Raw genomic sequence first — 26,777 nt, 5'->3', positions numbered from 1 at the left:
TGTTGGCTTTGTATCACACCAGAAGCCTGCAGCAGGGTTTAACTGGACCAAGGAGGACTAGATTTTAGATCAGCCCCATGACCCCAAGATAAATTCTCTGTCCCTGCAGATATTACTCCAAGAATATGCTGTGTTCCTTCCAGTTTAAGTAAAAAGTTATACAAACCCTTGACTAGATGATGGCAAATAGGGTTCTGGTTTTGGATCTGGGGGGTGTGTGGGGAGGTGATTATCTAGTAAGTGGGACTGCCGATGGACTAATTAGCAAAGAGGTGCAACCCATTTATCCTGAAAGTTAACTGCCACGTTAGAGAACTCTGTTGCAGAGCCAATTTCATGCAATCTCTCTTATTTCCCCATTTTAAAGGTAAGTTATGGCTGCTGTAGCACCTTTCTTCACAAAAGAATTTCCTGTATTCCAACACCTAGCTGAATGCGGGATGAAAAAACAGTAATTTTGAAGTCAGTCTACAAATGCTTTGCTCCAGTTTAGCGTGGCAGCTGTAAATCTAGTCACTGATATCCTGTAATTTGTGCTGCATTCCTATGCAAGCACAGGATTTTTAACTACCACAAGCTCACAGTTAAGACAACAGTCAAGCCGAGAGGTCTTCATGGCTGGTACAGATTTCCTTAAGGAACAGTGGCTATTTCACACAGCATTAACACATTTTGAGCATCAACACTAGACTAGGAAGACAAGTTCTCAAGAAAAATACCATCTTAGAAACCTTGCAAGTAAATTCATAGCATTAGGAACGTATAACAAAACTTGACACTCTTAAAAATTATCACTGGGGAAAAAAGTTGCTCTATTCGATATGTGTGATGAGAAACAGCCAGTAGGTTCTTCACAGGTCTGAAAAACCACTGTCATTTGTACTCTGCACATGTGCTTAGCTTTCTGCCCTCATAGTTTGTTAGATTTTCATTTTCATGACATTTCTGTTCCTTCTTCACCTTGAGGTAAACTGTTACAGATGAAAAAAGCAGTTTCTAAAACACAACATTTTACCCACTCATTAATTTGCTCGTGGAGAACCCACTTCTACCGCCTTCTGGTTATTGCTAATGCGAGGCCTGGAAGCTGCAAAAATCAATGTGGCATCTTTTAGAAAAGCTACTTCTCTGCAAAGTACTTAGTGATTTTAGCCACAAGTTCACCTTCAGGGCTCTGTAATACAAGGAACGTCTTTCTCCTAAACTATTTAAAACCATGGCTAACAGCCTGATACAAGAATGCCTCTCTTATCCTCTCCACACAATTACAATTTTTGACAGCAACTCTGAATTCTGCTTTCCTTCAAACAGAAGGCACCATTCTGCCTGTTAGAATTCACTCCTTAGTAAATGTGACATCCTTCATTCATCACTGCCATCACCGAAGCATAATATTTCTGTAGAAATAGTACTTGCGAACAGTCCAATCCCTTTGTTTCCAAACGGATCTAATATGATCACCAATAATAACACCACCATCACAGTTCTTTCCATGAAGTTCGAATAGTCATCTTGCATACATAAATGCCTATTGCTGTTCCACTACAAAGAGTTCCTGAAGTTCCTATTCTCTGAGGAGAATATTTTCAGATAATGTCAATACACACCATTTTCTAAAGACCAATTAAAGCTAAATGCTAAGGTACATGCTAGAGAATTATTTTTGCTCCAAATTGGGGCAATTTCAACTGTGTGGCAAAACGACATTCTTCTCCCTTCATATGGAGCCCATGACATTCACCTAAAGATTTATCCACATAAGAAAGAAACTTCTGTTCCACAGCAAGGGCTCTATACAAACAGAGGCTCATTTAAAAAACAGTACCTTTTCAGCCTCTTCACTTGTCACCGAACTTTCTCCTGCTTCATCTTTAGTGATCAAAGAAATCCTGTCTAAAAAAAAAAAATAAGAGGTATAAAAATGTCATTAGAAGGCTTCCCAAAAACGCACTTAATGTTAGAAATGAAAAGTCTTCCAAATTCCAGCTTCTGAATGTGTCATCATCGCCAGCAAAAATAAAAAAATATTGCTCAAATGTGACTTGCATAAATGAGTCAACTCTGATATAAAATACGATACAAAAATAAATTAATGAGCATATTCATAAGCTTGTGGAAGTATCCATTTAGGAAACTGCTAATATTATGACAATCAAACTAATGAGACACTGAAATCATAGATCACAGATGAAATGCTGAAAATCTATCAGAAATTACACTTTCAGTCATTCACAGCAGGCTCTCAGGTCCTTACAAAAATTAACTCCTAACACTCAAACACTCACACTGTGATTACCTACAGTCTGACTACCGAAGTGCCGGTCCTGCCCCCACTTTGCTTCTTGGTTGTGGCAGCACTACCATCCTGTGTAGTGACACCCTCCACCAAAAAAATTAAAAATTCTCCATTATGCTTTACCCCAACTGTTTTTCTAGTCTAGCTCATCACTTGGCGATGCAAATGCTTGTGCCTGAATAAAGGAGCTGTTGGTGTGAGAACAAAGAACAGTAGATTCATAAGTGTGAGCATCAGGCTGCCCTAATGCACCCATAGAACTGCATGGCAGGGTTTCATGAAACAAGTGAACTTTTCAAACAGATCTGCCTTGCTCCTTGAACCTCTAACTCATTAACTCACATCCACCCTCTCTTGGTGACTGCAGTCACTCATGACAAGGCCCAGTGCATGCCACATTTGGTGGAAAAGGGTCATGTGTCAAGAAGCAGAGGAAACAGGACTTCTGCTTTTGGCAGCAGCAAGAGAAAAGACATTTCAGTCTTTTCACTACCCACTGAGAGAAGCTAGATTGTGCATAAACTGCCACAATTTTATCATCTTCTCACAAGAAGATAATCTATTTTGCATAAAAATATCATCTCTGTTGTATTTGTAAATTTATTTTTCTTCAAAAATATATTCCAGTTTGTCAAAAACTCTGGTTAGTACCAACTAAAAATAAATTACTCTATCACGCCATTGGAAGACCCAATTCCTACTTTTGAAGGTTGTTGGTTCCTTTCTTCAGATTTCTCAGAGAAGGTCCGCTACAATACCATTTAATATAACATTCTTTCAGTGTTGTCTTGTGCTGCCGTTTTGGGTTGCTAAACAAATTCCCATCTTATATTTTGAAAAAGTAGCATGGGGTTCGTCACTTTGGAAGGTGCTATACAAAAGCATATCATTGCATTTTACAGCATACACACTTAAGAGAGACAGTTGGGCATTTAACACATTTTCTTAGCACTGGTTCCAATTAAAACCAAGAGTATGACATAAAAGATTATTTTTAGTTCACCATGCTTCGCATTTGTGAAAATGTGCCTTTACTTATCACTTGCACAGTTTCTGACTGTCTTTCAGAATTGCACTGCCTTGTATCTCTTGGTTTAATCATAGCTAGGTGTCACACTACCACATAATCTGTCCTTCAGGTTGCTTAAATTCAAAATGATCAGTGACATATTTCAATGCTCTCTATGCCTTTTTGAAGCTTAATTTGGAAGAGTCTTTTTATATCTGTGCTGCATTAGTTTTTCAATTTATTTTGAAATTCAGCTGAAATTGTATCCTCTCCTCCTTACCCTGTAACATTTAATTTGTCTCTCTTCTTCCACAACTAATTTACCATTTCAGCAAGACTTGGCAAAGCATTATGAATATTGCTGATATGAAACTATTAGTGCAAGGAAGGAAGTTGCAATGTGGAAGATTATTTTTTATATATTTTTTTAAGCAGACTGCAGGAATGAACCTTATCAAAATGCTGCTCTGGGGTTAACTTAATGTCCCACTGCTTTCTCCTACATAAATGGATAATACAACTAGAAAATTATTTTACTCTTTTAAATGCCACCCTACCTTGTATCATGATCTCCCAGAAATCAGCTAAGGCTTTATCTTCCACCTTTAATTTCAGAGTCTGCAGAAAATCATTAAAGCACCGCGCCTTGGACCGCTGAAAAACCAATAGCAATGATAAACAAGAAATATTAAAAATACTAAAGAACACTGCAAACTTAATTCTTCATGAAGTCATCTAAACATGGTGAACACAGAGGTTGCTACAGATTTGGGGGTTTCTCTCTACTAAAACCAACAGTTCTACAGAAAAGTGAGCCACAAAAACTGCCTTTCAGAAAGATAGGAAGACTTTCTTGTAATTAGCTTTTTTGAAGAAAAAATTTGTAGTATTTCTTATTTTTCTTTCACAAGCATCAGGACACAGGCCTTCAGTTCTTACGTTTAAAAGAACACAAACAAGCAAATAATACCAGAGAAGCAAGTCCCCATTCCAGTAAGAATATAGAAACATAAAATGTAAATACATTTCTCACCTTTCAAACAGCATAACAGATTTTAAGCTACAAATCAATTCTTTTTGCAGTAGCAATAAATTACGAAGTTTCTAATACAGCAAACGGGCCCATCATGTCTTTAATTTGAAAGAGATGAGAGTTTTCACATACTAACATTACCTTCACAGCCTCCTCTCTGAAAACTCTGATACAATTGATCCCTTTCATGTAGTACTGTGAACCTTTATTTTCCAGGAACTGATCGATGCGGTTTGTCAGCTGCTTACTTACTGAAAGACAAGGAGAAATAAATAAATTGAAGAATTTGAGGGCAAAAAAATTATTTTCCTTTACATCTCTTTTTTTTCTATTCCATAGGCATCTAAAGAACTAAGCATACTCTCACTGCCTCAAGCTACTCAGGTTCATAACTGGTATCTAAGCTACTGACAGTTACTTCAGTCTTGGAAAAGCTAGACCTACCAGGAGGAAACTGAAGCATGGCCAAGGTAAAAGTCTTTCCCTGAAAGCCAAGAAAAAAAGCACTGGCCTAGCTTGTTTGATGGAAAGTAAATGCAAGCATATCCTCTAAACACTGTCTGAAATACATGCATATTTCAATAAAAGCATTACATTTACAATGAAGGTGTAGTAATGTCAAAACAACACCTGTGGGGTGATTGCAGTTAAAAGACTACCTTGTTATTACTGACATCAGAATGTATCTTGTCTCTGTACAGGTAGCTTGATAATTTTTCATTGGGGCAATACTGTTCACGATTATGGAGGTATGTATTATAAATCGTGCATCCATGCCTGAGAGAAGCAGAGGCAAACAATGAGACTTGTACCAGGAAGGGGCACCAGTTTCATCCTCACTGCTGAGCTCCTAAAAGGTAGGTAGCTGCAAACGTGACAAGTGAAAATGTCACCAGGAGCTCTGCAAGTCCAAATAAGTTCTGCTGGATTTTAGTACTTTATTTTCTTCATGTTTAATCACAGGCAAGGAACTGTCCAATTTTACCCTCTGGCAGACCCTCGACCTGGGAAAAGACAAGTGCATGGAAGATTCAACAGTGATCTACAAACTCAGAAGCTCTGTGAAAAAGATGAGTAGGGACTGACCGTCCACTGCCTCTCTCAAAACAAGAGCAAAGAGTGGGGTTAAGAACAAAGTACCTCTCTAAACAAAACCAGTTTACCTCTCTACCACAGGCTGCTCTGGGATGCTAGAAGTTTTAACAGCTTAAAAAAAAAAAAAGTAATACTTGATCAAATTCTTCAAATTTTTTAATGAGGAACTCTATCAAGGGAGATTAAAGATGATGTTGTCATCGAGGAAGAAAATGCAGGAAAGCATTCTGGGCCAGTCACAGTATCTGCCTGGCCTGTTCCTGTACTGTTAAAGACAGGTTACTGGATTAGCAGAACCCTTAGCCTGACCTACAGCCCTTCTTATGTTCAGATGTTACGGGCATAGATGTCACTGCAAGTATTTCAGCCATTGAAACATCCACCTAGAAAATCATCTGCCAGAGTGGTGGAAGAGACAAAGATAAGTAAACACACCAAGAGGTAGACATCGTTTAAATACTGTATTCCACTCTGCTCCCTAAGCTTACATAGCACTAGTTGTTAGGTTTGTGTTCTATAGAATGCCTCGCTGACCTGCGCCTGAAGGACAGCATCTCCGAAAAGATTGAAACAAGACATGTTTGATATTCTCCCGCTAGCTTTTGACTCCAGAGTTTCTAGAAAAGGAGGTGGGTAATTGTTCACCAGCTATCACACAGGAAAGTGTGCCAAAGTGCTTACTGCTCCACAGGTGATCAGCTCACTCTATTTTTTTTTACCAGTTGCTGACAAACTAAATTGAAGTCTCACTACTTAAGTTCCTCAAGTTAAGTCAGTCCATTTTTTCCATGGTTAACGATTTTCTCATTAAATGTTCTAATTTCTTACAAATGCACTAATAAAATCAAGTCCTGCTGGTGTTTTCAGTGGTGTTGGTGCATTTTTTAAAATGCTGCCTTTTCATTGATGTGTTAAATTAAAACCCCAGGCACCACGAGGGTGCAATAAAAGTCTTTATTGTCAGAATGATTCCAGCATACTGTTTGAAATTATCAGACACTCTACTACTTCTTTTGCATTTATTTTTTTTAAAAATCCCTTTCCATTTGATTGCACTGGCAGGCATCAGAAGAAAAGCCTTTTTCTTGCTACTGACTGTGAGCTGCCTCCTTTTGAAATCTGTTGTAAGGAACCAAAAAAACCCTACAATGTGTTACTAGGCACTGAAAAACCGTGATATACACAGGAAACAGGTTACATGGCAACAACATTTTAAGTGAGATTCATCTAACATCTTGAAACGGCTTGGCTATAGTTGGGACTGTCCATTTGGTCCCCCTTAAATGACAGGTCAATGATTGATTAATCTAAAATACATAAAATTCCCACGTTCTGATTAGACTATCAACTAACTAGCAAATTACTGTAGCGGACCAAAGACAGTATCAGAGGCAGTGAATAAGGGTTATAACTGGAAGTTCTCCAAAGCGGATTCTCTTTCTTCACACTTCTAGGGCTGAGAACTTTGTTGATTTCCTGCTGCCTGTCCATTAGTGTGAATCTTTGTTCTTGGGTGCTATAAACACCAGCTCTCCCTGTTTTTTGGAGAACCGCACGCTCTGTGTGAAGATGTCTGTAACAAAGCTCTGAGTATTAGCATTAACTGTGATGCATCACAGACAAATCTCAGGGACTGGCGTTTTGAAGAGCAGGTCCCAGAGTCACACACTGACAGCCTGTTCAGGCTGTTACTACTATGTAATAACAACTTTTTCTTCTTCTCTCCCAACTTCCCTGATCCCACACACACATTTAAGGAAGTGAACTAACGAACTTCTACATTTCCTGTCAATAGAATTCCAGCACCTACCACATTCTGCAGAACAGAAATTTTAATCTTCTGCTTCCTCCTTCTACTGTACCAGATCGGTTGGGTAACAAATACAGCGATTAAAAGTTGGAGAACTACAGAGAACAAAAAATAATCTTCGAACAGAAGATCTTTTAGTTCTAACAGAATTCAATCCCTTCCATACTGGTATTCGGGTACATTCCCTACTCTAACATACACTCACCATATTTCTTATGAAATATGGCATGAACAGTTATATTCACTTGCTACCTCTGAATAGTTAACAGCACAAAAGTGTAGATATAGTTTCATATTTGTTTAGTTCAGTCCTTGATCTTGATTACTACCCAATCAGATTACAGAATAACAGATAAAACTTAAGAGTCCAAATTCAACTCCCTGGAGATTTTTTTCCTCCCCTAAAAAAATTAATCAGGTTTAAAAAAAATAGCTCTTTCTGTAGATGAAAGACTCCTGTTGTTGTCAATGTTTTGATTTATCCACTGGTGGTGGTAATGATTTGTATTCATGGGCAATGTTTAAGACTCTCTGTCAAATCTGAAACCACCTGATAGTTAATTTTAGTTAATTTTAATCTACTGCTCTGTAAGTATCATCTTTTTGTAACTGAAGAGATTCTAAACTGAAAACTGTCCTAATTTTTAAGGAATTCCTTCATCTTTAAGCCAAGAAATAAGAATTTCAAGAACAAGAGCTGTTGAACTATTCCAGTGTCCTATCAGGTGCTGTTCTATTTTGAAATGGTCTCTCTAAATGGCCCGTGGATATGGATTGGAATGATTTAGGCTGGATGGCTGAAGGACACATGGCCCACATCCCCACTCAGTCCCCAGGGTTGTTGTGGATCTGTGCTCCGTGGACTGGAGGTCTGAGTAGCTCCAAAGATGGAGAGTCTCCAAGTCCTCTAGGACCTTCTTTCTGTGTTTGACTATCATCGTGATTTTTATTACTTCTTTTCCCCCATAACGTCTAATTCAAATTCTGCTTGTTGCAATTCAGAGCTTTGTATCTCACCCAATTGCCATGCCCTTCAAAGACAAATCTGGCTTCATCTTCTCTTGAAGCAGACACGTAGAAAACTTCAAAGTGATTTCCTATTTATATGTAAGTATTTGGTTTGCAAATACTCTTCTAATAGCTGAATCATTTTCATCAAACCAGTCATTGCATTTGGCCTACCTAGCAGGAAAGCACGAATAGTCTCCAAAACACACAAAACCACACAGCGAGATAAAAATGCAGATGAACTGCATAGACATATGCCAACAAAAACTGAAAGTAAATACCACTTTTTAAAAAAAGTTATCTTAGGTCTAGGAAGGTAGATAACTATATACATTGCAATACTACAGGAAGGTAGTTAACTATACACATCCGGCAATAAAATACCATCCTTGTTGCAACTGCCTAATAAATACCCACTGCCAATCTCTTAATCACAATTTTTTATGACACAATTCTTTAATTCATACAAAGCATCCAATGCAAAACCAGTGTTGTACATTTTACTTAAGAAGCTATGTACATGCCAGGGCAAAAGTGAGACACCTCAGGCACTGAGTATTTGCTGAAACCTATAGGTGCAACTTCTGAGCCTTAACTTTATTCTTCTTGAAATGCCCAGGAATAAAATTACTAACAAATTAGCTATAAACATAAAAAAAGAGGGTTTGGTACAATTTGTCTCCAGACATTTTTTCTTATGTCCACAAACTGCACAGTTGCCATTGCAGATTTCTCTCCTTGCTGACAATCAGTAAAAAAAAAAAAAGCTCTTTCAACAACAGGACCTTGGACATCCTGTTCTCAGACAGGAGTCCTGTAAGATGCAATCAAATATGGCCTATAAACTCAAAATTTACAAACCGAAGAAAATGTTATGCATGTGTCAATATCTTTTTTTACTGCCCATTCAGACATTCCATTTTCTACAGAAGTCTATGAAAATACAACACTCTGTATCAGACACCTTCTGCTCTCCAGAAACACAGGCATGGAAACTTGTAAACAAGTCCAATAGGATGAACTGGTAGTCATGTGGCTACTCGTTTGGTGCTACAAAACAGCAAGCACTCACTACATCGGAGACTTCTTTGCAACCACAGTAATGAAGAAAATCACTGTACACCCTTGGGAGCAATGATTAGATTCTGCTTAGGCAAACTAATCTATTTTATTTGCACTCATTGACAAAAGTGTCAGAAGCTGTTATTAGAAGACCGCTCTTTGTGATGACTGTGCACTTGTAACCTGCTCAGAGGAACGCCTGAATAAAACGACATCTCTCTGGCCATGCATGCAAATGAAAAAGGAAAGGTATCTGGAGGGAGAACACAATACTAGTTACGTGAGCAATTAACATTAACCAGTAAGTTGACACAATCACACACAACTCATCATGTAAACTATAAGCGGGTCCCTACTGTAATAACTACACACATGTCAATTAAGACCAACATTGATTACTGTTTCAGGATTTGAGCTGCCAGTCTCCAAAAACCTATCCCCATGACCCTTAGCAATTTGAATCCCTAAGATTTTCTAAAAACATGTATTTACACATTAGCAACCCAGCTCTCACTAACAGTGAATGCATCATTTCTCCTTTTCTGGTCTGCTGGGGGACACAGCATCAGACACAGGCTGTCTAACTTACACTTAGGCTTCTCCTACGAATAGCACAAACCCTCATCATCAAATTCCAGTCAGGCCCCTGCAAGAGGTGCATTGGTACTCAGTTTTGATTATAAATACACCAACAGTACCTACAAACTGTTTAAAAAAAAAATCCCCTTGTCATACTTTGGTCTTGATGACTTTATAATTTTGGTGAGAGACTTGCTGTGGCCTGAAGAGGATGTGCCATTAACCTGCAGCTTCATTTCAAAGCCCCTATACTGTCAGCATTTAAAGCACATCTCTTCCTGTTGCTACAACTTCTCTATCTGCTAAGAAAAAAAAATCCCTAATCAAACAGCTGAAAGGCCTTTCTCCTCCCTGTGGAGGGACTCTGTTGCTACTGTGTTTTAAAAAAAGAATGTAGGCTCCATTCAGTTTGAAAGACTACACTGGATGCTCTTTTTATACAAGAGAGAAGAAAAACAAGATGCAACCTAGTAGTTCCGTCTGCACCCTGACAGGTAAACTGTAATTCTTTTTTTTCCAATAAGCTATTTGAATGCCACAGATTATCCTTTCCTGCAAAGACACTTTATATTTCATGTGTTTTAGCAATGGAAAAAAAAGTTTCATCATTAAGTATGACACAAAATTATATTAAGAAATCCCCTTAGAACCACTGAATAGTTTTAAGGCAGAATTTACTATTTACATAACCAGAATGCAATACAGCAAGCCATTAAAAACATGCCTGTAATGTTTTATGTATTAAAACTACCTAAAAGGCTCTAAAGTAGAAAAAAGATTATGCAGAAGAAAAATTAATATGCAGAGTATGTTTTCATTTATAGTAGCTTCTATCTCTTCTTTAAATGAGTGACTGCACTACATTCTGTCTAACTACACCATATAATTACAGAGCAGACCACACATAAAAGCAGATCGCTCAAAATTTCAGAAGCCATCCAAACATGTACTGCAGTTATCGCCAGCACAGCTACCAAGTGGACATATTTAAGCACTCCCTAGTTAAACCATCTCAAAGGGTAATCACTCTACTTATTATTTCTGCCTTAAAGCTTTCCTACATGATAGACTTAATTACCGTAACAAAGTAGTCAATTGTTGCCCGGTTTCTGTATTCTAATATATTGTACTATGCTTTTGTTACTGAATCCTAATATAGCTGAGATTCGAGAACACAATTACGGATATTTTCTCAATAAACAATTTCTTCTGCATCTGCTGCAAAATCAGTGTAAAAAGTTGGGTAGCTAGTTTATAGGTCTGGAAATTCTGGAAAGAAATAGCTAAACAGCTTTAACAGATTATATCCCAAATCAATGTATGACTCAACACTCCCTCAAACTACATCCAAAAGGACCAAAGGCCTTGTTGAAATACCTAGCATTTCACTTCAGCACCTCTGCGTATCTTTTTCTTTGAAAAGAAATGCTACATTAGTGGTTATTCAGCAGGTGAGATTTCTCTTGTCACAACATTCAAACAATCCTTTAAAATAAAAAAAGGCCGCATCCGGCTTGCACATTCTTGCAAAGATACCTTTGGATTACATATAGCTTTGTTTAGCTACTCCAGTAGGGAAATACCATACAAACAAATGATAATTCCACTGCATTTTCAGACTTAGGGCATGACAGTGGCTGACCTGTGCTTTGTATTCTTCCTCACTTCTGCATCAAACCCCTGTCTTACTGTATGCTGAGAACAGATTCAGTGCACACAGAGCCCCCTCTCATCTTCAGAAGTCCCATACTACCTGCTCATCCCACCCTAAATTCACCCGTGCTTCCCTCTGCTCGCAGCAAGCAGTACGAAATGATCTTCGCCTGTAAAGACTTCAATTCCAGGCATCAGATTACTTCTTCACAGAACAGAACAAATAGACTGCAGAAGATATGTTTCTCACGCCGTGCACAGCCAACAGCCCAATCCATTTCAAGACAGAAAGATTCCATGAAGCCAGATGAGCAGCTGATGCCCAGTTTGAAGGAGGCAGGCAGGCAGTGCTGAGACACTGTCTGTGAGAAACACCTGAGGAGCTGCTCAGATGCTTCAGAGAAGCTGTCCAGTGCCATCTCACACAAACACAGGTATCTGAGACTTTCAAACAGGGAAAGGCAAGTATTGCCACGGGAATTACAAGCGGCACCTTTCTTTCCTAAGCAGCACTAGATGCTAAGCAGTGAACTCCAGAGCATCTCGCATAGAACGAGAAACTTATGTTTGGACAAATGGATTGTATTTACTGAACCCTGAAAATGCTACTAAATATAATTAAGATAGATAAAAGTAATTTACCGTCTTTGAAGTCAGCATTTTTCTGCCTCACCAGAATTCGAAAATCTTCTGCTGGGTTAACACTGCCAACCTAGAAAAGATCCAGAAATGATACAATTGTCTGCCGATATCCAACTCTCTCATCTTGCGAGGCAACAAGAATTTTCTGTTTATTTGAATATGGAAGCAGAAGTGCTGCACTCCTCTGCCTGCAGCCTCACAAAATGCCAGTCTTACCATTTGTGTAAACACGCAGTACTCCTGGCAAAGGTTACTTACGACACGAGCAAGATGAACTTACTATACTGCACTGTTATAAGCTGACCACACTCTCTGGGGTTTAGAGGTCAGAAGCACAGTAATTCAGGTTTTCTGCCAGTCCAGCTTTGAGACCTGCTGCAGCACACACCTCTCACTAATCTTGACAGACACTTAATGAGGAATGGGAGCTCCCAGGCACGTGGGTACAGAATCATTGGTTTGCCACTCCAATGGGGAGCTCAAAATTAAAAGCTTGCACTCAGTTCATCTCTCCTTTCTGGCCCAGCTCGACATCTTAAAGCTGAAGATCCAAATAGGCATACAAGCGCTGAAACCTTACAAAGGAGCTAAAACCAGGTCAAATATAAATAAACACTTACTGAAAAATGGATGAAATATCTTTAGGAAAAAAAATTGCATTGCTTGAAATTACCTTTCAGGAATCAAAATTCTCCTAATTGAAATTTATTTGAGATCTTTATGCTTTACTGTCAAAATAATTCATAGATCTTTCAATAAACTTCCTTAGTCTGTGTTTCTTTGAAATCTGGCAATGCTGCTTTTCAGGAAATACCAGTAATTTACATTAGGAGTACAGAATATTTAAGTATTTTTAGATTTTAAATATTTTTTAAAAATCTCAATTACGCATTTTAAGAACCAACCTTACAGGATAGCACATATGAAAACAAGTGAAGCCATGTCACTATTAAATCACTTTTTTTTCAAATAGAGGAAGGTGCAAAGTTATGATACAGGCTTCATTTACCCATGTACACACCTGGAATTAAGTCAGACCTAGCAGCAAAATGAAGCCAAATTTGTGATTTAGAACCCCAGCCAATGCAGAAAACAGTCTCCAAAATCACAGCAATGTCTTTGATTAAATATACAGGGCAACTTCTATGTTGCAGATTATATGAAAGAGAGCAAGAACAGAATTCAACCACTGAACTCCAATTCTGAAATTCTGTTTTCTTCAGATCCTCAGGTTTGCCCTTTAGAGTTCTAGGCACTGGGAGAATTTTGTCCTACAATATCCAAGGCTGATAGAAACACGTGCTAACCTATGTCTAAGGGCAGAGAAAGTTGTCCTTACAATCTCTAGCAGAGAGCCTCAAATCTGCAAGTAGAGAGTATTTCAGTCATGTTTCAGCTGAAAACAGGAGGAAACCCTCCTTTATCAGGAATTCTGTATATTCACTACAATACACTTAGAGAAATTAAATTTCTCTTCTAACAATCAAATTTGCAAAAATATGCTTACAGAGGTGACATTGCCTTCAGCAAGTTTTAGGATGCTAAAGCTACTTTCCTCATCTTCAATTTTTGGTTTCTTAGAGTTGGGTCCATCTTCACTGCTGTAAATGAGAAGGACAAAAATTAATATAAACACTTAAAGTAAACTGTCCTGCCTACTAAGTAGGGAGTCAGTAAATTAATGAAATATACACTGAACAAAACTTCATTATGTAACTGTCCCAAAGTCAACACTAAACCATGCCTCCTTTTTCCCCACAGGCTGCACAAAGCAGACAGTAGGACCAGACTTGAAGCTTTATCTTAAAGCAAAGGCACTGCTTGTTGAAGGTGCGAGGTTATTCATGCTTATTTAAGGAGTAAATTTACTTACAGACATCTTCTCCACCTTCCTAAATGCAGAATATCTCCAGTCACTCTATTTGGAACCTGTATATTGAGTTAACCTTGATAACTTACAGTATACGATTTACTGATTTACAGTATATTACAGGACATCTGGTATTCTCACCAGATTTGTTCTAAACGTGAAACGGCAATGAAAATCTAACATTTAATAAAGAAATTAATTTACTCTTCAAAAATTGGCTGCCAGTTCCTGTCTTGGTAATTGACAGCTACCTGTTTACACTGAGGCTTTTGAGTCTAATCACCCATGTTCTCCATCAGCACACAAAAGCTTTATAAACTTCCACTTACAGCAGTCAAAACCTGATAGACAAACTCCATTAAGTACATTAGAACTCTCTTAGGACATTTTAAGGCTCATCTCAAAATGTTCTCAAAAGACTATTTGTTATTTTTAAAAAGCTAATTATGATTTTCAGTCACTTTCTCCTCACAGACAGCATATACCAAGGTGTACATCCAAACTAGGAACTTTATTGTAACAACTAACATGCCAAACTTTAGGGCACATCTTGACAAGAGAATAAAATCCAGGTAATCACAAAAGGGGAAGAAAATCAGACACCGTGTTCTGTGTCATTTAATGTGACAGACTACTGACACAGAAGAATCTATTTCAGTTTAAGAATAACTGAAAGCTACTCAGTGATCTAAACAGCAGTATTTGTGTTGAAGGAATCCCAAAACAAAATAATAAGTTTTTCTTAAAAATTCTACTACTGGAGTGAAAAGAAGAAACTGCTTGACAATGTAAGGACAGAACTAGAGACCCTGGACTAGGTGCCACTTTGCATTCTATAAGGTTAGAACTGATTTTAAAAACTGCATTGCCTGTTACAGAAGCAATCAATGATTAGAAAGAACTGGTACAGACTTACTTTTTACTTTCCATAGCACACTCCTCCCCTACTTTACAATCAGCATCTATCTCACTTTGTTTCAGTAGTCGTCTTTGTCCTTTACTTAGTTTTGTCACTACTAAAACCAAATCCCTTCTCTCCCAATTCCCGTCAACCCACACAACCTTACTTATCACTCTAGAAGAAATTACGACTTTGGTTAAGCCTCAGGACAAGGGAAGGACACCTTGCTTCATTCGCAACTTTGCTGACTTTCTGGCTGACCTTGAACAAGTTGCTTGACTGTTTTGGACAGCTGATATGCCTGTATGTCTGTACAATGAAAAAACTCATTCTTATCTAACACCAGTGAGTTCGGAACCTTTACCTGATCCAAAATTCTTGTATGTTGATGTGGTTTGATGAAAGGTGCAAAGAACAAGAAAAATTCTCTTTCAGGTATTTGTCTCCAAAGGTATTTTGCAAACAACTGCAAAGTCTTGAGGTTTTTCCTCCTGTGTTATTTTGACCAATTCAAAACACTTTGGGACTGGAGGAAGGAGGAGAACATAAACGATGCTGCTGCATTTAACTGCCTAGGAGCAAATCCATAGCTGTCATTAACCTGTGCAGCACAGCAGAAACTGAAGAATCCATACCCATTTATACCAGCCAAGGACCTGACATTAAGAATCTGTTACTGGTAATGCACTGATTAGCAGCATTTTTAAACTGCAAAACGTGCAATTATTATTTGAGAAAAATTAATAAAATACAAGATTAATTTAAGATGCCCACTTCTACATTATATAGAAGCCTCTCACACTCTCTAAAGCTGGATGAGGTTACAGCATCTCCAACGCTACCTAAGTAGTAAAATGCTTTCTCTTTTACCAGTTTTTTTTAAACTATGCAGAGCTTAGCAAAAGTGAAACAAATGAATGTTGGATATTAAAATATGTATTAAGGTATCATGCCTACATTTATGCTGCCTTAATCTCATTAGGCCTTAAAAGATTAAGCAGAGATGAATCCGGTCAATACCATCATAGGAAACACACACCAGTTTTAGAAAACAAAAACAATAGCCAAAAGAGCTTCTAGTCAACTTTTTCAAAACACTTTAGTGCAAATTGTCTAGATCTGATGGCTTTAATAACTTGAATGTTATCTGTTTAACATTTTCCTTTCTCATTGTTGCAGAAATATACTTTTCTTTACCAAGTGATTTAAATATGTCACTCAGCTTTTCTACAAACACAGAACAAATCCACACAGTTAACACTTCTGTAGTAGAAATGACAATACCACAGTTCCCATTCATTACTACAGCAATACTTTTTTCCAGTTTTTTAAATCCTATTGCCATTCATCAGTCTTTGCATAGCTGAGTCCGAATCCTTTTGCCTCTCTTACAGATTTTTTCAAAAATCATTTTACTGCCCTACGCCAATTTGTATTTCAATTGTTTTTATAGCTGCTTTCATCACCCCTCTAAAAGAAATCAGTATTTAAACAAATTCATTCTTGCTTGTCAAATTGATGCCTTTGGGGTGTTATGTTTTTAAGCAACTATCAGTAATGGGTCACTGTTTTTTGTTTAAATTCTCTTCCCAGCTTGTTTGAACCTGTTTTGCTTTTTTAAAAAAAAAAAAAAATGGTTCTACTGCTTTTTAAAATATATATATAAATGTATGTATGTATACACACACATACACAGAAACCGGGAGACAAAGCAAGGACGAAAGAGTTTAACCAGTATGAAATCCCAGACACACCAAGGCAAGACAGGCACATACAGCAAAGAACAAAATAACAACAAGGTGTTTCCCAGTCTGTATACAGAAATGTGGTTACTACTCCAGGGCAGTAACGTGAGAAACCATATGCCAAGTCTTCCCAAAGATAACAAGCTGAGGAGGCTCTAGCCAACCCAGGGTTAAAGCTACCTGACAGCTCAGCTAAGCACAGCCACAAAATGGCTCAAAGACATTGCTCCTAGCACTGAAAGGACCGAGCTAAAAATGACAAAAGGGAGCGAGAAGAAACTAATTGAGACTTCTCCAAAATCCCAGGGGTCTCACTAGTTATATTATAGGTATTCAATAAAGTAAGCTCTAAAAAGCAGATTTTGTTTCAGAAAATTGATTTGGCTGGGGTGCAGTAGCAATTAAGCATTTTTTCTTCATATTTTCAGCACAAATAAACAGTCTATGTAGTAACAAAAAACCCCTTTTTATCTTAAAAATTGTTCAGACAACAGATGTTCCAGAAAGAGTCCATAAGTTTGATTTTTCAAGGTATCTACATTTATTGCACAGCAGATGATAATGAAGCTGCTTCTCTTTTGATTTGGTATTCAAAATGAAAGCTACAGAACCACCTAAATCAAGCATGCTGAGGAGGAAGACTCATCTTTACAGCTAATTTAAAGCTCTGCAGCATTTACTCTAAACTGTATTAGCCTTTCTAATATTCTCATCTGAACTCTCTTTATAACTACCAGTAGGACAAAGCATTTGAGCAGGAGAGAGTAACCAATGCAACATGTTGCCCAGAGAGGACGCGCAGTCTCCATCTCTGGATGTTTTCAGGACTCAACTAGATGAAGCCCTGAGTTACCTGTTTAGATATCGTAAGTGACACTGCTTTGAGCAGCAGGCTGAAAAAGAAACCTCCTGAGGTCGCTTCCAACCTGATGGATTCTGTGACAACAAATACAGACATGAGGAAGCTACAGACTGGTTCCTGATGTGTCTTAATAACAGTAAGACCACCCCTATTCACCAAATACCCCAGAAATATTGTAGTACCACAATATTCTCCACCCATCAGTGTTTCTTCAGTGTGTAACTCATTGATCTTACGTTCAAAGGACTCAGAGGAGCCTGCTTCATCCAGCAAAAATAATTTGAAGTGTAAAAAAAGTTCTAAAAAAATCCATAATACATCTCCAACTTACTTGTCTTTGAAGATGTCTTGAGCAGTCTTCTCCGGTTTTCTCTTGTCAACTTCCTTAAGGGGGAACAGTGCTTTTACTTTTTCAAGAGGAGCCTGACACCTTTCTTTTACCACACAGGGCATCTCCAGCATCTCTGAAAGGTGCTTTTCAACTGGTGGCAATGGATCATTAGGGTGAAAAGCCTTATGCTGCAAACACTGCAAGAAACATTTTGAGCAAAGAAAAGCTTTTCGTTTATGTGCATTAAATATAACGCCTGTATGTCTGACATCATATGGTACATGCAAAATATCTCCCATATTAAAGGAACTACCTTCATAGGGCTGACAAATATTCTAGCTCACAAATAGATTGAAAGCCATATGATCAGCTGTTTAAGGAGATTAATAGTGATATTAAACAAGAATACTGATGCAGATGAGTGTTACCACACTTACTGGAATGAGTGGTATGAAAATTATTAGGAAAATCCCAGGAATGAAAGAGTCATCTACATCTACTCAGCTTTTTACCTTTAAAATGCAGTTCTATTATAAAACAGTCACACGGGAGAGATTTCTACACATTCTAAAGTTAGGCAACAAGATATATACCCCAACCATGTATTGCAGTTCTTGTCACAGTCTGTTGTCCCTCAAAGAAAATATTTCTTCTTGGTCAATAAAACTCAGTATGCATACAAGAGAAATTCTCACCAGTTTATGAGAAAATGGGAAGAGAGAAGTTAAGTGTACACAGGTGAGGCACAGAACATATGTACGTTTGCAAATTAGCTTTGAAAAGAGTGAGGGAATGAAGGGGCCTGACAGATGTACAAAGTTGGAGCAGATGGTTAGAAGCTACAGAGGAGAAGGCTTTTCCACCAAAGTGTAAAGACAGCGGACACAGTCTGGGAGCCAAGCAGAGGGAGAGAGATGAGATTCATAAGTTAGGCGACAGAAATTCCATCAAAAACGTTAAGAACAAAGCAGGTATTTCTTAAACGTTGTGCAGTGTGGGATAGCAGTACAGACGTATGTGTATGTATATACACAGATACCAGTGCACGCACACATACACATAAAAATATGTGATGTACATGGAGGAATAATTTTTCCAAGCCCGTTGTACGAGGTGAATTAGGAGGTATACAAATAGGAAGGCAACTACTCAGTACACTAGGAATACAGCTGAGATTTGTTGGCTGTCGGACATGATATTAATTTAAAAAAACAAAACCAAAGCAAACCAAAGTCTCTATTCATGCTGAAAAGCTGCCAATAAAGAAAATCCAGACCATATGCTACCATCAATACTGATGTGCTTCCAACGCTGCCATTAAGATTCCAATCCATATTAAAGCACACTTTCAAAAGGAGGCAGTCGTACAAGGCTACTGATTTGGAAACACTTGTAATGATATAAGGCAAAATTATTTTGAAAGAGAGTAAAAATGGAAGCTGCAGTAATGGCTCTTGTGATAAAAAAAAATTAAAACATTAGGGGACTGAATTAAACTCACAAAGCAAAAACATCTCAGTCCCCTGTTGTGAACATGTTTTTCAGGCTTTTGCACCTGAAGTCTCTACATGCAGCTGCAAGAACTGAGCAGACTGAGTAGCCGCAGCCTCCACTTGTTCCTGATTTTAGAGGAGATGATGACCTCTGAAACCTGAGATGTCAGGTACCATCAGAATTCGGGTGCTAAATGGAGGTTAAGTTGAATCGACTTAACCTGGAGTTTCTCATCCCAAAAGGTCCCTCTTAAGCTTGCTTCCTCTTTCTTCTGTGCCCAGCAAAAAGCACCCCTACCTTCACCAGCTAGAAGGCAACCCACGCTGCTACTGGCTTCCAGACTCACCACTCTGCATGTTGTCAGCAATGTACTAGCTCCTCCTTGCTCTTCCTAATTTCCTTATGTTTCCACCCTAGAGATACAGCCAGCTGTCAGGAGCAGGTCACACCAAGATACTGGTCAATGGATGTAATCAAGTGGGCTTTTCAGGTAATTAACACCATGATAAGCAATGGCACAAATGCATGAATAGACAGGACTTTACTACAAGAAAGCATCCTGCCTTGTTCCCTTCCACGCAGCGTCTAGGAATGCACTTTTGTAAGAACATTATTTTAGCAAATCTCTAAATCCTACAGGGGTTAAACCCTGATAAGGTTTAAAGCCTTAGAACAGGAGAGACAGATTCAGCTATGTAAAAGATACACCAGTCACCTACTCTCTCTACACAACCACAACTACCATGACCTCTGAAATAAGAGGGATCAATTACTTTCCCAATGTTCTTTTTTCATGGATTATGAAGTAGACTGGGACAACTCAGCTTACACTAGTTAGCTAGCTTTTGGGTGACTGTGGGACCTGTGTGAACTGAATCCCAACACAAGTGTCTTACAGTTTATATCTAGTTTGTTATGTTTTCAAATTGACTTTCCAACAGATCCACTGCATTCAACCAAAGATAAGATTACTTGTTGCTGGAAGCCCTTACAGACTTCTGTGAGCAACCTCCAGTCCCCCTGCTGCTCTGCTTTTTGAAAGAACACAACCATACAGCCCAACCACTTATAAATGAGCTCAGTCCTCTAAGGTCACTTACATGTGGTCTAACGAGAGCTGTTACAGCATATTTAGATGCAGCCTCTGCAGCTGGATCTCATGAACTATGCAATGCTGCAGACCACTGTCACAACAAACCTACCACTCAGCTCTGTCTCAAGCAATTCACTTGGCTATCAAGTAGAAGGCACTGCATTCTGCAAATGCCCTGTGCGCTTCAAATCCCTGTATTTAAAAGGAACAACTTAAACAACAACACTGGAAGTTTTCCACCACAAAAGCAACAGAATTTCACTTAGGCTTTTCTAGAAGCAAGGAATGAAAGTTGAAACTCTGGATATAGGATATTCCTCATCTTCCACTGCAGCAAGCATTAGCATCTCCTTTCCACCCACTCGGTCATTTCCTGATGCCTACCACTACATCCAGAGATATAATTTAGCTTGATGTTTGTTTAAATTCTGGATCTTGTCACTTATAATTCCAAATAACTTCTTGAGGCAACAGAGCAAGGATACGAAGGAGGATTTCATCCTTTCTTCAGAGTTATTTTTCCAATCCACTTACAGGTCCTGTTAAGCCCAATCAATTTACTGGTTACATTCAAAAGATGATGTATAGCTTTTCTTCATAGTTCTTACGGAACCAGCATTACCACTTGGTGTAAGAGCAAAATACTAAGAATCTGGTACATGCTTGCAGCAAAGGAGAGAATAATCTTTTTGCAGCTTATACGGATTAATAGTAGCTTTTGTAACCCAGACAAAAAAATGTGGCTGTGCGTGGCCAAAAGAAAGCACTGAAAGGACTGGTAATTTAGGGCTTTATAAACAGCAAGCAGCGTGGACGAGAACTGTATGCTACCTGGTACATTGAAACAGTCAATGAATACTTCTTCAACCAGTAGCATTCCCCCTTACAAAATCCTATTATCCTCTAAGGAAATTGGCAAGTTACACAGTTACTCTTTTCTGGCAACAACCAGACTCAGCTGCTCCGACAACACCATCATAGCATTTCAGAAGAATAATGGCACACCTAAAGAAACATCTTTTGTTGACACAAAAAATGCAAAATTGTATTCAGCAATATAACAGAAGAAATTCTATTCGCTATGTTTTATTTACAAGCAAAACTGTATTTGTTTTGTAACACCCAAGTTTTACAATTGCTCCTAAAATAAGAGTCATGCAGAGGTCAATCTATTTTAAGTCTTGCCCAGCAATAACCTTCCCCTGATCAAATCTTCCATTCAGCTACACACTGTCTTGTCAATATGACTGGCAGAATTTGAAGGGAACACAGAGTGCTTCAGGTGTCAATCAGAGTAGGATTTGAAGACAGTGGGCTTACATGTTCCCAAAACATACACATGATCTTCAGATCTTTTGCTTCTTTTGCCAATCCAGAGGTAGCATGGCTTCTTGAGCTAGGGTAAGTTTTCTTAATATAAAAAAGCATCATTTTCCCACTTGTAAACTGAAAAAAATTCATTTGGAATTGTTGAGATATGATAAACATGGTTGCCGTAATACCTTTTTTGGTCACTTCTCAGAGTGGAGTCATGCACTCAATACATCTCTGTAGTTCTGTATACAATACAATATATGCAGCTGCACAAATAGCAATGTAATTTTCCTTATTTTTGAATTTGCTGTGTCACGTTTTTGAACACTTGAATTCCAGTGTATAATTAAGTCTCTCATCCTCACAGTTGCACAGAAAATCTTCATGATATGAACGGAATGTAAATCAAAATGTAGACAGCTTGATACAATAACTGCAAGAAGTATGAACCATGCTGCTTGACCGTAAAATACATCAACTGAGACACCCAAGTGGAATATTTTACATGTCAACAATGTTAACCATTTGGTACCAATCAAGTTCACCTCAGACTGATTGGTTTTGGAACCACTGCTAGACGCAACAAAACACAGAAAAGTGACCCTGCTCAAGATTTGTGGGACACACAGTGAGAAGCTAAAGAGACCTCTGATTTTCAGTCAATTTCTCTCTTTGCCCAGAAGCTGAAGACTGAGTCTATATCCGCACCATGATCACTGTAATACAGTGTTGAGATGTCCAAATAAGTTTTAACTTGTCTAATCTTGGAGCCTATGAATATCACTGATGATGTTGCAGACACCTCAGCTCAGGTGTCATTTCCTGGAAATGACATTTCCTGTTCATTTCCTCACTTCCTGGAAATTCGAAATGTTAAGAATAAAATATATGTCAGGGTCAACATAGAAATTGCTGGCTACCCCATACTTAAACACAGAAGATTTTATATTCCCTTCTTCACAATGTGGGCCCTTCCAATGTGAATCAGAGAAAGACAGAAAGGTGAAAAGTCTTTAACAAAAGTGTTTAAAAATGCCATATAGTTCATCTCACCTGATATAACCTCTGAAAATAAGGGTTTGGGATTTTGCTAGGTTTAAACAGGTCCTCAAAAGTTTCTCCATCATCATCTTCAGAAACCAAATTCATAGAATCAATCAAGGAGTCAACAGCAGATAACTGATCCGCTAAGCAAACAAAAAAAAATTAAATACACTTCAGATGGATGCATTTCTTGAAACAATTTATAAATGAAGATTCACTTCTCAATGTGAGATTTTGACCAAGTCATTACAAGTCACAAAATACACTGCAGATATAGAAATGCCAATAAAGACTATGGATAATGGACACAGTAACAAACCCCCTGCTTTATTTAAGGACTAGAATGTAAAGCCATAAAGCCTTTTTCTTCCCCAAGACCTCAATTACTGTTGTGTTCCTGCTTCCATTTTTCTTGTTTTTCAAGATGCTTTTATTTGCAACAGAAGGTTTATAGGCCACTTAGAAAATAAGGAGAACAGTTGGTTTGAAAAACTAAATAGCATAATATAAATTTTAAAAGCTAGAATTGCAAATTAACACAGTCCACGACAGTCAACTATTGCTTTAGTAAACCAGCTTTTAGATTTGTTCTCAAACTGCTGGTTACAGGCAGGAAAACAGAATTTGTTTCAGAAACAACCCAGCATGCTCTGTATACCCCGATGTGCAGATGCCCATTCCATGGATCTCATTTGTTTCATAACAAATTAAAGAACCAGGAGTGGATTTTGAACTACATCCATTTACATTAATTGCTGTGCAAAATTCCCAGAACAGTGAGTCAAGCTTTGTACGGCTGCATGTTCTATGGCTCTCCAAAGACGCCCTCCATCTGAATCCACACACCAGTAAGTGCATGCTTTAAAGAACAACACACCACAGAAAAGACAGTCTTTGCCTTTGTACATTATATTAACAGGCCATAATGGCACTGGCTAAAGGACAAGCTTTGTATGAACAGAGCTGATGCCTCTATTGTAATTCTAGCTAGCTGATCACATACTGTAGCTCCCACAAGGTTTGGCCATTTAGTCTGACAAATGAGTTCAAAGATCAAAGGACAGGGAGGACTAAAGCTTAGATGTCTACCACAGCGATCCTGTGAGACTAATAAACCCAGGCCAGGCCAAAAGTCACTTCACAGGACAGTTTTAAGACTGTCTGCATAGTAAAGTCTGCCCAGCCTGCAACTAAGCTGGCAAAGTTTTGATAGAGGCTTTACACATCAAGATGGCATCGCTATAACATATACCCAAAGGGCTGGTTCCTTTTCCCTAAGCGAAAATAACAACAAAGATATGGTTTCACTGGAAAGCCAAATATTCTAACTCTTTTAGAGGGTCTGAAAGGGAGACAAGTAGGTTACTTCCTTCAGTTGCCCAGTGAAGGACTCTTACCAGTAGGAATGCATTTTTTATTGTTTTTCAAGGATGAAAATACATACTGTCTTAAATCTTCCATGTAGGGTAGTTGCACATAGATGAGACACTGAGCAAGACAAAAGATGGAAGAAACAACTTAGCCTGAAGAAAAAACTCTAACGTATTCCAGAATGCCCTATCAGGGCAATATGAACATAAGAAAAATCCAAAGATCTAGTATCTGTGTGTATCAAAATACTTAAATAAAATATTTACAGAGCAACACAGTTTTAAGGAGAATAAAATACAGCATTATTTTGTAATCTAGCGATGGCTACACTCCTAATTTTCCTACTGGTAGAATAAAGACCTCCCAGGTCATCTGATCCCTTTTTCCTGTGCAGAGTTCCAACCACCAAAGCTTTAAATAACCCACATATTGGCACTTTGCAAGGTTTTATCACAGCTTACTGTGTTCCAAAGTCAAAAGTTAGTTTTGTTTTTTTAACATTCTCAGCCTAATTTTTAATTTATTCCAATACCTCCTCCAGTACATACCAGTCTATATGTTTATACCTTTCCATTCTATACATTTATACCCTTCTAAAGTCTCAAGATTGTTATGTCCACCCTCCCCTTCATCATTGCTTAGCCAAGCTATACACATTGAGCTCTTTCAACAGTCTCTCATAAGATCAGTGGAAACATATGCTGCAGAAATCCTGACATACTATGTTGCTTCTGAGTCTCGCCAGAATTTAAAAAAAATATTTCAAGTATGATTCTGCTGCATACAAAACTTTATTTGTTCTAAGAAACAGAATTTTTTTTTTCTCCTGTTTTTAAAATAACCCTTTCGAGCAAATAAACATACTGGGGACTTCCTAACTCGCCACGTGAATTTAAACAACAGCTTTAAAAGCTGTGAGCTCCTCCTCTTCATTCGAGTTGACTTGGAAATGTAATGACAACAGCATAGTTATAGATGCTTGAAATGATAGACCAACTATCAAATTCAGTTTTTACACTACCAAACAACCTGGAGATAAATCCGCAGTTCAAGAAGGAATCTAGTGCAGCTTTAGAACATTCGCAGAGGTAGGTAGTAACACAGCAAAAAAAGCAGTGGTAACTTCTCACATAACTATGTGATAACAGTGTTTCCAGATAAGAAAATAATTTATATTTCCAGGATAATAAAATGAAATTATTCCTATTCATGTTATTGAAATGAAATCCATTATTATCTAAATCTGTAATACAGAGGATATGAATAGAAACATATGGCTTATTTTTCCACATATTTTTTCTAGGTAATTTTCCTAAAACTATTACCTCCTTGTCCTAAGACTTGGTACTATTTTCTAAAAATCACTCTGAAAAGTCTCATTGGTTTCTTCTGGTATTATGCGACACTGCAAATCCATATGATTCAAATATGGTCATTTATTCATCAGTTTTATAAAGCATCACTACAGACGCTCTCTAAAGTACAAGTGAAAAATTACCTCATATGCATCCTTAATATATGGAAAAGCTACTCCAACTTGAGGGTTGCTTCTTCTATCATAAGCATAACGCACTATAGCTACTACTTTCAACTCATCCAATGCATTAACAAGGGCAGAAAAAGCAACCGCGGCATTCTGAAAAAGAAAAAAAAAACATCTAAAGAGTCATGCAAGTTCTCATTATATCTTTCACGGTCAATTCAACAGCATTGGTTTAGTCAAGACTAGTTGCCATTTCAGCTACAGCTTCAACACAAGCTTTTTTCGTGTTCAGAAAACAAAGAAGCATAAAGGTCAAATCTCATCGTAACAGTGGATCCATTCAATGCTGAGCAATCTTTGGATCGAGCACATTCCACCTCTCCCGCTAGGTGTGAAGAGCTCTCAGAAGTATTACAAGAGAGAGAAAGGGAAGGAAGTCAGACCCTTAAAGGAACATATCAGAGCAGTACAGTGAGGCTTTTACCTCTAATGTTTAAAATAATTTAGAGGTCTGTTCTAAAGAACACAGTGACAGGACACACTGTTTCTCTGCATGAGAATGGACTTAAGCACCAATTCCAGGTTCTCCATATCCTCGCAAAAACATAGTATTTACCAGTTTCTCATTATTCATGAGATATGGTATTAATTCATATGGGTCTAATCCAACTTCTTTTAATCCTAATGGGCAATCGAACAAGACTTCTGTAAGCTACCTTAAAAATATCTGTTTTATTAGCATGGAAAGACAGGACATTCTGAAACGCCGCTACTATTCTTTTCTGTTCCACAGCAGAACCTTCGGCATTAAACTTCAGTCCACCTTACCTCATCATCTTTCGCTGCAAAGACCTTCAGAACCTGGTTGCCCATGTAGTAATGCCCCTGGATCTACAGATTCAAACAGTCAACAGTTAGCCTGATCTAAAGTCAATGTCATTAATGCAACTGAACAAATTACATCCTAAGACAATAACGCACTACTCAAATGAGAAGGCACACAGAATCCCTGTACATGTTTCATATCTCCATTTATCACTCAATATGGACATTCAGTCATATTGGCAGGATATTCTCCTACC

The 26,777-nt window shown here is 38.1% G+C and overlaps 1 protein-coding gene across 1 annotated transcript in view; it reads right to left on the bottom strand.

Annotated features, from left to right (window-relative positions):
- Positions 1–26,777, bottom strand: part of XRCC5 (X-ray repair complementing defective repair in Chinese hamster cells 5 (double-strand-break rejoining)) — a gene marked incomplete at its 3' end in the record, with an annotated part of 46,903 nt that overhangs the window by 3,078 nt on the left and 17,048 nt on the right. Inside the window, exons 9-18 of the mRNA XM_010144097.1 lie at positions 26,524–26,586; positions 25,711–25,848; positions 24,239–24,329; positions 22,851–22,984; positions 17,897–18,093; positions 13,695–13,785; positions 12,188–12,257; positions 4,480–4,589; positions 3,863–3,959; positions 1,826–1,893 (exon numbers count right to left, since the gene is read on the bottom strand). Coding sequence (XP_010142399.1) covers positions 1,826–1,893; positions 3,863–3,959; positions 4,480–4,589; positions 12,188–12,257; positions 13,695–13,785; positions 17,897–18,093; positions 22,851–22,984; positions 24,239–24,329; positions 25,711–25,848; positions 26,524–26,586 — 1,059 coding nt within the window. The remainder of the gene's footprint in view (positions 1–1,825; positions 1,894–3,862; positions 3,960–4,479; positions 4,590–12,187; positions 12,258–13,694; positions 13,786–17,896; positions 18,094–22,850; positions 22,985–24,238; positions 24,330–25,710; positions 25,849–26,523; positions 26,587–26,777) is intronic.

The sequence above is a fragment of the Buceros rhinoceros genome, unplaced genomic scaffold (genome assembly GCF_000710305.1).
Source record: "Buceros rhinoceros silvestris isolate BGI_N320 unplaced genomic scaffold, ASM71030v1 scaffold15009, whole genome shotgun sequence".
Taxonomy (NCBI): domain Eukaryota; kingdom Metazoa; phylum Chordata; class Aves; order Bucerotiformes; family Bucerotidae; genus Buceros; species Buceros rhinoceros.
This window is presented reverse-complemented; position numbering and strand designations above follow the sequence as displayed.